The sequence below is a fragment of the Neophocaena asiaeorientalis genome, unplaced genomic scaffold (assembly GCF_003031525.2).
Source record: "Neophocaena asiaeorientalis asiaeorientalis breed wild unplaced genomic scaffold, Neophocaena_asiaeorientalis_V1.1 scaffold473, whole genome shotgun sequence".
In the NCBI taxonomy this organism is placed as follows: domain Eukaryota; kingdom Metazoa; phylum Chordata; class Mammalia; order Artiodactyla; family Phocoenidae; genus Neophocaena; species Neophocaena asiaeorientalis.
Genome location: NW_020174935.1, coordinates 1,161,935 through 1,173,277, shown reverse-complemented (window position 1 = coordinate 1,173,277; position 11,343 = coordinate 1,161,935). Strand labels below are relative to the sequence as shown.

Here is an 11,343-nt window from a genome sequence, read left to right as displayed (position 1 = left end):
TGAATTCAGAGCTATCAAAATTGAATTAAGGAATTAGAATCGTAGAATCGTGTGATCTCTGAAGAGCAGAATTGTAGGATCCAGACTTGGTGTGGTGGGATTTAAGAATTTAGGGGTCCACAACCACCCTGTATGAAAGTAATGCACTGTTAGATTCCCAGAAGCCTGGACTCACGAATGTGGCAGGCCTGGACCCTGAAAGCCCCGAGGTCCCTGACACACCGTCCCTCCGCTTGGGAGCCCCCAGCCCACCATGTCCCTCCTTGTTGGAGGCTAAGCTCTGGACGGGCAGGGGCGGTACTAGGGCAGAGCTCCCAGCAGCAGCAAGGCTGAGCTGCTGATATGATAGCAGAGGAGGAGGGAGTATGGTGGCAACCAGAGAGACCACCTGTGGGGAAGGCAGGAAGGGCGCCTCGCTATGGCCCGAGTCCCAGCGGGCCCTAGGCACCCGTCTTCCCTTGCTCCAACTGCTGCTCCTGGTGACTATGGCCTTGAACCCTGCACCCAACGTAGAGGACAGATGATGGGCCTTGGGAGTGGTCCCCAGAGACCCAGGCTCTGCAGGGTGTGTAAGTGCAGCTTGTCCGCGACTGGCCCTCGGCCCTATAGCCTGTCTTGGCCTCTGGCGATGACCAGTACGTGCCCAAGCCCAAGCATGTGTGCCCAGGGCTGCTACTGCACCTGCTGGCACCTCCTATGAGCCCTCTGGATGGTGGCGGAGGAGCTGGGCCGCGGCGGACCTGGGCCAGCACAGCTCCACACGCTGAGCCGAAAGCTGGCTGATGATGCGGTGCTCTACCGCGACCAGCTGGCCCACGGTGTCGAGGCACCGCCACCGCCCCACAATGTCAGCAGCGGCGCCTGGGAACTACAGGCCGCAATGGTGCTCGCTGTGCGCCACTGGCTGATGGACCTCACCTAGGTCCACCTTATCTCAGCCTCACCTACTGTGATTTGTCACCCCGTGGCTGCTCATGGCCACCCACTATGACCTGCCACCTTGAGCAGACCATGCACGTCAAGCTGCTGGCTTGGCCAGGGGCTGGCACCAGGCTGTGTGTACTTGCTGCTGTAGGAGTGCACCTAGTGCCAGATGCCCTACCCGTGTCTGTGCCCCTGATGTGGCCACAGCAGCCCCCTCCCCTGGGGCTGCATCCCCTAGCACCCCGAACTCCTGGACCCCAGCCTCAAGCTCCTCGGGATCACAGGCTAGGATTCTCAGAATCCCAGCACTAAGATCCTAATGGATTGGGCCAGAGCTCACCCAGACTGTCCATCCCTAGACACCCAGGCTGAAGGGGGGGCTGGGGGTGCGGGGCGCCAGAAACATGGTCCCATCGTTAATGAAGAAGGGCCTTTTCATCCTCCCTGCCCTATCGCCAGCAAACTACGAGCTTCCCAAGCCCACAACATGCTGAGGCTGGAGGCGCGGTGACTCAGAACCCATCTTTACCCCCACCAGGTGCCCGTAAGGCTGAGGTGGGGAGGGCAATGGAGAGAGAAGCACCACGGGTTGCGACTGCGGGAAGGGGACAGTCATCTTCAGCAGGGAAGCAGTGAGCCATTGTCGGGGGCAAGGCAGGGTGGGGCCTTGCCTGCGGGGCTGTAGGAACGGCTGAGTCCGAGGCCAGAAGTCTGGAGGGGGCGGGGCGATAGCAGAGCCTGAGCTCGCTACGCCCCCTGGCGGCTGATCTTCAGACCAGCAGGCCTCGGGAATACGGAAATGGAAAGGCCCCGATACCAATATAACAGCCACTCTTGGTACAGCGGGGGAAACTGAGGCACACACGGGGGAGGAGCCTGCCTAAGGCCACAGAGGCAGGAACAAAGTGGGCTAGAACACAGAGTTCCAGACCATCGGGGGCCTCTCCAATAGCGACAGACAATCTTTCCTCTGGGGCTGAATCTTCTGCTTCTCCCAAACATGGGTTTGGGTGCCCAGCCCCTTCTTATCTGGGCAGCTGTAGGCCATCCTTTGGATGTGCAGCAGAGGACGAGGCGTCCACCAAGGCTGCAGAGTAGGCGGGTGGGTGGCGCGGGAAGGGGCCTGCAGGGCTGGGGCTCAGCTGCCCTCGACAGCGGGAAAGAATCCAACGGAGCCAAACAGTGGCTCCAGCCTCTATTACCCGAGCTGCCTGGGTCCCATCTTAATCTGGGGGAGGCGGTCAGCTCTTAGATCTATTACAGTCCTCAGGAGCTGGCCCTCAGAGCCCCAGCTCCTGCCGATTCTTCGACCAGCGCAGGACTGGGGCTGCTCCGAGAGAATAAAGCAGACCAACACGTCACAGCCAATTTCCACACTGTTACTTCACACTCACAGCCACAAGCACAGGCCTCACCCCAGCCCGGCCCCAGGACTGACAGAGTTCAGAGCCTCTGGCCTGGGCTGGTCAAAGGCCCCCCTCTCTGTCACTGTGGACGGAGGGGGACCTTGGCTCTGCTTGTCACTACCCAGGACTCAAGGCAGTGCCCCGTGCAGCCGCCCCACCTCCACGAAGGCCTCCACGCAGCGGTCAATGTCCTCCTCGCTGTGCACCGCTGAGATCTGGACCCGGATCCGGGCCTTGCCCTTGGGGACCACAGGGTAGCTAAACCCGATGACAAAGATGCCTGGGAGGGTAGAGAGAGTCAACCTGGGGCTCACCAGAGCCAGACAGGCTTTTGGGGCATGATATACAGCTCCTCCTTTTCTGAGGACCACAGAGGAGAAGGGAGCTGCCCAAGATCTCAGACATGGGACTGCCTCATGGCCTAGGGTTTTCAAGCTTGGACAGACAGCTGGTCTAAGAGGGGTAGTAGAGCAGGGGGAAGGGGGGTATTCACAGTCTAGGGGTTCCCTCCTTTTCTTTTAGGACCCACAGCCACTCCTCATGCCCCGGCCCCCTTTACCTCTCTTCAGCATGTCATCCGCCATGCAAGAGGCCAGCCGAGCATCACCCAGCATCACAGGGCAGATGGGGTGATTGGCTCCCGAGATGGTGAAGCCAGCAGCCTCCATCTTACTGCGGAATCTGTGGGCACAAATTGGGTGTCACAGGGAGCTGGGGGGCTGTGGAGCAATCACACCCTCTCCTGATGGGCATGTGACCCAAGGTTTGTGGCCAAGTCTGCAGGAGGGACCAACAAAGACAGAGATGCAGACCCAGAGAGGCAGATGGGGAGCATTTGCAGAGAAATGTGCCAGGAAATGGAAGGAAGAGGCAGACAGAAGAGGGAGCTGGGCAAGCAGGCAGTCCTTGGCCTAGAGAGCCGAGTCCCAGTGCAACCCGCTGGGGAAGTGGGGTGGGCAGAGGCAGAACCCGTAGGCAGGGAGCTAGGGCCTGCGCAGGCATGCAGGGCAGGCCCTCACCAGCTTCCTCGCCCCCGCTGGCCCCACCCTGCCCGAGACCGCACCGCTGGGTCTTGGCTGCCATAGATTGGATGATAGCGTTGCTCTCCATGAGCAGGTCCAGGGCCTTGGAGGCACAGCCGACGACAGCAGGTGGCAGACTGTTGGAGAAGAGGTAGGGCCGGGCACGCTGCCGTAGCAGGGACACCAGGGACCCAGGCCCTGTAGTGTAGCCCCCTGAGAACAAGGACAGAGGTGGGGATGGAGGGGGGCAGTCAGAGGCCAGGAGCCAGAGCTTACCCCATGCCCCTCCTGAGAAGACAGTCCCCGCTGTTTCCTTCCCTGCAGCCCCAGGCCTCCCCTCCCCACCTTCCCTCTTCCAGGGCCCTGCACGTAGATGAGGGGAGCCCAGGGGCACAAGCCTGTAGGCACCTGACGCTCCGCCCAGCGCCTTCCCCAGTGTGGAGTTGACGATGGTGACCTGGTCCATCACGCCCAGCAGCTCATCTGTGCCCCTGCAAGGGAAGCTGCCACTGCCACCACTGGCCACCTGAGTGCCCAGGATCACGGATTGGGCTTGGGGGCTGGCCTCCCGGCTTCCCACCCGCCCTGGAGTCCAACCCAAGGCCTCAGGTGCCGTGTGCTCTCACCGTCCTGTGGCTCCCAGGAAGCCAGTGGCGTGGCATTCGTCCACAAAGACCAAGGCACCATATCGAGAGGCAAGGCAACAGATCTCCTGCAGGGGTGCGATGTCGCCATCCATGGAAAAGGCCCCATCGGTGGCCACCAGGCGCAGCCGATGTCCCTGCAGGGAAGATACAGAAGGTGGCCGGTACCATGAGCTGGGCCAAACCACTCACTCTCTGCGCCGCTCGGGGCTCTAAAGGCTCAGCTCGCCCAGTGCCCAGCACAGAGGTGAGCACATAAGCACCACCATGTTGAAGCTGGTACATCCTCTCCTTCACTGGGGTCTCTCTGAGCTTTACCCACCTCTTCCAGGGCAGTCTGGAGCCACACTCAGCACTGGGCAGGAAGAATGTTCGCAGCCTCCTCTCCCAGAGGGCAGGATGGGGTGTGGCCAGTTCTGCCCATAAGCTCATCCCACCCTTATGCCCAGCAGGGGACTGCCATGCATAAGGTGCTTACTAAAACTCAAGGCAGTATTATGCAACAGAATAAAGCTTTGGGTCTGAGGATTTGGGTTCAAATCTTGGTTGTTTCGAACTTTCAGGCTGTTTGTCTGTGAGTGAGGAGTTGGCCTCTGTAAGCCTCGCTTCCTTCACCGGGGGGTGGGGGTGGGGGGGGGGTAGTGCTGGGTGCAGCAGCAAGACTGAGGATAAGCCCAGTCCTGGCCCCTAGAACCGCTAGGCCTTGCCCCACCTGGGCCTCCTGCAGCTTGGCCTCCAGATCGGCCATATCCAGGTGGCGGTAGCGGTACTTGTGGGCCTTGCACAGACGGATACCATCGATGATGGAGGCATGGTTCAGCTCATCCGACAGGACTGCATCCTCCGGGGTCAGCAGAGCCTGGCAGAAGGCAGTTAGGAGTAGAGCCATCACCCAACCACCCTGGGGCTCTCCCTCCCTTATGACTCCCCCTTAATCAATATTTCACTGCCAACCAGGGCATTCTCCTGGGCAGGGAGGCCAGGAGCCCTCTGCTTCTATCTTGGTCCCCAGAGCCCCAGGACTGGGCTGAATCAGGGCCTTTGCTCTAGCCAAAGGAGATGAGAACATGTTTGGTGAATGTGTGGCCCCTAACACCCTCAGCCTTCCAGCTGAAGTAGGTTATCCTCCAAATGCCCTGGAAGCTGGCCTCCCTGTAAGCCCCAGGATTCCTCCTGGAGACCTACTGGCCCAACCTTGGCCTCAAAAGAAACAGACACTGGAGCCTCTCGGCGTGGCACTGGGCATCCAGCCAAGTTCTCTGGACTGCACACTCCCAAGCCTTCCACAGCCTCGCAGGTCTCACCAACTCCCACCCGTGGCCTCACACACCTCAAAGAGGCCGGCGTTGGCATCAAAACAGCTGGGATAGAGGATGGCGTCCTCCCGCTGGTGGAAGCGGGCTATCTTTGCTTCTAGATCCTTGTGGATGCTCTGAAGTAAGTGAGTGAAACAGGTGTTAACGCCTTCTGGGCCACTTGGGACAAGTCCTGGGGACAGAGGCTCACAGGGCCACAAACAGATCCTCCTCCTACTTTTTGCACCACAAGGTTCACCCAGAGCCAACAGGAGTCTGGCACATGGTTCCCACTGAGGAATTAGGGGCCCACTAGGCGCCCTTCTTCCTGGTTGGGTCTTCGTTTTATAATGGGGGTTTGATGGTAAAATTACGGGTGCTAATGGCAAAGGAAGATGTGTCTCCCCGATATCAAACTGAGTGCCTTTGTTGCTTAATGGCAAAAAAGAGGATTACATAAGTAACTCTAGGTTCATTTGGGCCTCCATTTCTTAGATTTGAAAGCTGTCCAGTCTAAAGTGCCCTGGATGGGAGTCAAGAGTTCCATTCATTTCACCTTCACCTTTCCGAAAGGACAAGTAATAATAATCACAAGAACTCAGAAGCACTGACTCTTGAGCTAGGCCATCTGGGTTCAAATCCCACCACAACAGGCTGTGTGGCCCTGGGCAAGTCACTTAATTTCTCTGGGACTCAGTGTCCTCACCTCTATAACAGGAGCAAAAACAGCACTTATCATGTAGGGTTATTATACGCATTAATGAGTTAATATTTGTAATGTCCTTGAAACAGCACCTGACTCATAGCAAGCACTGGAAGTTTCATGTTTATAAAAGTTCATTTTGTAACATTTACAAAATAAAATTAATAACCAACATTTACTGAGCACTACTATGTGCTAGGCACTGTTCTAAGCATTTTTACATGTATTAACTCTTTGATTTGGGATAATTTTGTTAAGTAAAATTATCCCCACTTTACCAATGAAGGCATTGAGGCACAGAGAAGTTAAGACACTTGCCCACAGTACCAGAACCAATAAATGGTGCTGGGAACTGACAGCAGGCAGAATAGCTCCGGAAACCTTAATCTCAATCCCTGCCTTCTCTTCTTCCTTTCCCAAGGAGGAACAGGTGTAAGGAGCTCTGTTTTGCAGGTGGGGAAATGGATGTTCAGAGAGGGAAAGTTTCTTGCCCAAGGCTTCACAGCAAAACAGAAGCCTGAACCCAGCCTTTCTAGTGGACAGCTCTAGTGGGATGAGCTGAGCTGCCTAAACTAGCCCTGCTAACGGCAGAAGCAGACATCTGGAGTCAGCGCCCAACGCTGGGGACCACCCCCCTTCCTCCCCCGCCCATCCCCGGCCTGGGCAACACCTACTGTGTACCTGGGTGCCACAGATGAAGCGGACAGAGCTAAGGCCAGCTCCAAACTCCTTCAGGGCCTGCAGACCTGCCTGGATGACCTCGGGGTGGCTGCTCAGGCCCAAGTAGTTGTTGGCACAGAAGTTAAGGATTCCTGAGGTGGAGGACGGGGGAACGGACACAGCAGCTCAGGGCCAAGAAGGGCCTGGAAAGGTGTCAGTACTAGGCCCTGGGGACTCAGAGAGGACATGAACCTGGATTCACCCTTGAGGAGGCAACAACTACACAGTATAGTCTGTTCTGGGGCAGAGGCCAGGATGGGGAGCTGGGAGCCCCTCGGAAGCACCAAATCCAACAGCTACAGGAGAGGGAGGGTTAGAAAATGACTCTCAGGGCTACACCTTGAAAGATGAGGAGTTTAAACTCTGGCTTTGGATCACATTCACCCAGAGGAACCAGCCCTTCCTCACTGGCTTCTTCTGTCCCTGAAGACCACCAACACCCCCTCATCTGGGCCTTGGTTTCCTCGTGGGTAAAAGAAGAGGGCTGCGTCAGACGCCTGCCTCGGTCCCCAAACTCTACACAGTTGACTTTGCTGCCTGGTACAGAACTGCATGCCCAGCAGGGTTGCCTCTGAGACCTTGACCCTTGAATTATAAAGCCCAAAGTGAACACAGGTGTCCCGGGGAGGAAACTAAGGCTTCAAGAGGGCAAGGTTTACTCAGCTTGGGAGAGGCAAAAACACGATGAGAACCTAGGTCTGCTAATTTTCCATTTTCTGCCCTGCTCCAAGCTTCCCTGGGGAAAGGTAGAGAATTCCTAGGGCCTCTGTTTTTCAAATGAGCACAACAGCCCCAAGGATTCCATGCCTACTTTCTTGGCAGAAGGCAGTTTGTGGGGGGACTGTCTGTAACCAGCACCCACCTGGGGTCTGGCACAGACAAGATGGGCAGTGACCACTGATGAGACAGAAACCAGGGAGGCCTGGTGGGCCAATTCATGGTGTGACTTCTGCAACAGCCCTTGAGCCCCCTGCTCCCTGTGATTTTGGCCAGGAGGTTGGTCTCTATGGCCATTTAGCTGACCTTCCAGCTCCAATATACCAGAAGATCTAGGCCAAAGCCCAGCTCCGCCTGCAGCTAGCTGGGGGCTTTTAGGCAAGCCACTTCACATCTCTGAGCGTCAGCTTCTTCGTCTGTAAACGGGATTAGTCGTTCCCACGTTCTGACGTGTGCAGGAGTCCACGTGAAGCAATTAGCAGAAGCCTGAACAAAGCAGCAGCTCCGGAAATGCGTGATTTCTTGTTGCCCCCTTCCTACCACCCTTCTTTGAGCGGTACGGTGGGAGCCAGCTGTCTCTCTTTGTTTCTCACGTTTTCATAGGGTTGGATCGATCCAGCCCTGCCCTCTAAGCCAGAAAGGTGCTCAAAGGGCAAATTACCTGCCTCCGTGGAAACTGGTCTAACCAGGTTAGAGTTAACTGTGGGAAGCGGCAAGTCGGTCTGATAGACGGGAAAGGGTCCAGCTGCTACGTGTGCGCTCCCGCCCGCCCACTGCCTCCAGGACCTCGCATTTCAGCGAAAGCCTCAGAACGGCCCTCGAACACCCGGCCAGGTCTGAGGATTCCCAGGAGGGGGAGTTACCTCCGGAGATGCCGTCCACGTGGATGCGCGGCCCCTGACGGGACGTGATGACCCGCTCGCTCTTCCAGGTGCCAGCTCCGCGGATGCCTTCCAGTTCCTCCTCCAGGACGCCACGCAGCTGAGCCAGCGCTGACTGCGCGCGGTGGCCGCAGGGTGCCCCGGAGAGCGCAGCGCGGAAGACGCGGCCAGCCCACATCATGCCCACCTCGCCTGCCCGCTCCCGGCCTTGCGCACTGCGGCCGCGGCCTGATCACGTGGCGGGGGCCGGGCTCCGGCAGCCAATAGGAGTGAGAGGGGCTCAGCTACGGGGCAGGGGAGGCGGGGCCCGGGATAGGCGGGCGGGGCCTGGCGGGATCGGCAGTGGACTAAAGTGAATTGATTTGTAAGTTGAGACTGGAGCTGTCCGTGTGGGGGGAGGGGAGGCGACGGGGGTTGGAAGGCAAGTCAGGGCCGGGCCCACCAGACCCCCACCCCATTCCCATGCCCAGCCTCCACACCCACCTCTCGGAAGGTTAGGGGATGCCCTCTGGACGCCGGAAGCAGACACCTAGAAGCAGGCTGAGGCATATTCCGTGCGCTCCGGCCCTAGCGTTTCCCGGGTTTTGTTGAGCTCTTGGAACCCTCCCCGGTGCTCAGGTGCAAACGCCCCCCGATTTCCCCCACTGCTCGCCAGTCCAATTGCTCCGCATTTTCCTCCAGTCTTAGAAGTACGGAAAAACACATCGCTCAGGTTTTTCAATTTTATTTTAAAGTTTGAAAATTACAAAGACAGCAAATTCTTCCAGGCACAAATAACACTTGTTTACAAACAAAAAGGAGGCGGGGGGGGGGGACGCGCAATTGCACGTTTTTCTGTTTTATTAAAAACAAGGGAAAGACGACTGTACAGGTTTTTTCTCCCAGCTCCCGGGTGTGAAACGTAAGTACTAGCCCTAGATATGTATATATACATATACACACACATCACACAGACCTAGCTCTCTACAACTACTTAGCAATTCAAACTCGACTGCAGTATGTCTTACTGTCCACTCCCCTCCCTCCCCTCCTCCCCCATCTACAACTACTTACAAAAGACTCAGAAGTAAAGAGGTCGGGAGGTTTTTAAGTGGTGGGCGGCAGGGCTGGAGCCCCACCAGACTGCTAAGCAAAGCCACCTCTTGTACAGGAGGAACCAAAAATCAGGGGAAAAGCAAAAAGGTCCTCCTAGGATACAATCCAATTGTGTGGAAAAACCCAAGTTTCAACAGGGCACACTGAGGCACTTGGCTGTTTTTTGAGAAACCACATTTTCTCAGGCCAGCTGTCACTTCAACCCCCTCCACGTCTCTAGGACAATACGGAGGCCACTGGGGCAGACTTAACAGAAGTGACAAGGAAACTGGATTTGGACGCCCCACTGCTCACCACTGGGAGGTGGAAGCCAGCCTAGAGAGGGTATTTTTTCCACCTCCCTCCTCTGCCGTCCAGCTGCTGCCACCCCTCTCCTCCGCGCCTAGGTTCTGAAACTCTCACAAGCAGTGCTCAACTTAAAGAAAACTCGATGTCCTCATAGGTATTCCTACAAACCTTACAATTCCTGGGCTCGCTGTCATCTAGCCTCAAGGAGCTGCCTTGCCCATTCTCCCCCTCCCCACGACTTTGACCTTCAGAGTGAACCAGCCATCTAACTAAACAAAACACAGAAACCCACCCAAATCCCCAAACCCATAAGCATATTAGTAACAAATCAACAAAACAAAAATATAAGTACATTCTCATCATTACAGAGATGAGATTTGTTGTTGCTGTCCTGGCATGATTGGTTAAGGAAAAATGAATTATTCCCTAATTTCTGAGGAATACAAACTGTCTCTTTATAAAGTCAGAAGGAAAGGGGGCAAAGGGTTGCCGATGAGGATCAAGAGAGAAGAAAGGAGAAAAGTATTTACAGAAAATAGGAGACAGGCAGGAGTGTCCACAAGGAGAGCCTCGTTGTCACTTCTTCTTGCCGGCCCTCTTGGCACTGGACTTGGCTTTGGGCTTCACTGGTTTGGCCTTCTTAGGCTTGGATGCCTTGACTGGCTTGGCTTTGACAGTCTTGGGTTTTTTGGTTTTCTTGGGCGTGGCAGCCGGCTTCTTCTTGGCCTTCTTGACTGGGGTGGCTTTGGGCTTCTTACTTGGGGCTTTAGAGGCAGCCTTCTTGGGCTTGGCGGCCTTCTTTGGCGTGGCCACCTTCTTGACTTCCTTCTTCGTCTTCTTGAAGGCCACTGACCTCTTGGGCTCGTCGCTCTTGGCCAGCCGGAAAGACCCCGAGGCACCCACGCCTTTGGTCTGTTTGAGGACCCCAGTGGTGACCAAGCGCTTGATGGACAACTTGATCTGGGAGTCGGCGTTCTCACCCACCTTGTAGTGGCTCTTGATGTACTTCTGGATGGACTGGCGCGAAGAGCCAGCACGGTTCTTCTCCGCCTGGATGGCAGCCACGATCATGTCTGAATACTTGGGGTGGTCTGTGGACTTCTTGGAGGCCTTGGCCCTCTTGGGCTTGGCCGCAGGGGTGGATGTGGAGTTCTCGGTCATGGTGGCCTGCCTGATCCTGCTGTTGAAGAAGGCACCTTCCAAAGGGCCAGCCCTCGTCGGAAGCCCAGGAAAGCCTGATTCGGGATCTGCTCTGGTGCCTCTGGCTCCCAAGCCAGTCCGAGGCCGTCTCTCGGGGACCTTGCTCGGGTCGCGGGGGGCACTCGCTGGGCCGGGTCTGCGTGGCCCAGCCTCGCCGGTCTGTCGGTCGGTCTCGGCGCCCGGGTCTGCCTCCGCCTCCGCCTCCTCTGCCTCCCTTTTCCCAGCTCCGCGTCTGGCGCTCGGGCGGCGCATCCGGGTATTTAGCGGCGGCGGGCGGACCGCGGTGAGGACAGGGCTGCTGGCTGCCTGCTCCCGGCCCGGAATGGCGCCGCGCCGCCGCCATCTGTGTTTCTTCCGCTGAGCAAATCCGACCTTTCCCCCCGGCCCGGGCCTTCCCGCTCCCCGCCGCCGCCCGGGGACGCTGCCTGGCTCTCTGGGCCCCATTACC

The 11,343-nt window shown here is 57.1% G+C and overlaps 2 protein-coding genes across 2 annotated transcripts; both read right to left on the bottom strand.

Moving 5' to 3' along the window:
* Window positions 1-2,282: 2,282 nt before the first annotated feature.
* Window positions 2,283-8,543, bottom strand: GCAT (glycine C-acetyltransferase). The gene is made up of 9 exons (XM_024761568.1): window positions 8,295-8,543; window positions 6,676-6,806; window positions 5,327-5,428; window positions 4,709-4,855; window positions 3,979-4,133; window positions 3,761-3,843; window positions 3,394-3,565; window positions 2,890-3,011; window positions 2,283-2,610 (listed from the first exon to the last, which is right to left on the bottom strand). Exons 1-9 carry the CDS (start codon window positions 8,491-8,493, stop codon window positions 2,459-2,461), a joined length of 1,263 nt encoding a protein of 420 aa, XP_024617336.1. The 5' UTR covers window positions 8,494-8,543; the 3' UTR covers window positions 2,283-2,458.
* A 1,035-nt stretch (window positions 8,544-9,578) lies between these two features.
* On the bottom strand, window positions 9,579-11,132 carry H1-0 (H1.0 linker histone). The gene has a single exon (XM_024761647.1). The coding sequence runs from the start codon at window positions 10,854-10,856 to the stop codon at window positions 10,272-10,274; it is 585 nt and encodes a 194-aa protein (XP_024617415.1). The 5' UTR covers window positions 10,857-11,132; the 3' UTR covers window positions 9,579-10,271.
* Between the last annotated feature and the right edge of the window lie 211 nt (window positions 11,133-11,343).

Coding starts and splice junctions, on each gene's coding strand:
- GCAT (XM_024761568.1), bottom strand. CDS start 8,493: ATGATGTGGGCTGGCCGCGTCTTCCGCGCTGCGCTCTCCGGGGCACCC. Junction 5,429..6,675: donor GCTTCATCTGTGGCACCCAG/GTACACAGTAGG, acceptor CACTTACTTCAG/AGCATCCACAAGGATCTAGA. Junction 4,856..5,326: donor CCAACGCCGGCCTCTTTGAG/GTGTGTGAGGCC, acceptor GCCTTCTGCCAG/GCTCTGCTGACCCCGGAGGA.
- H1-0 (XM_024761647.1), bottom strand. CDS start 10,856: ATGACCGAGAACTCCACATCCACCCCTGCGGCCAAGCCCAAGAGGGCC.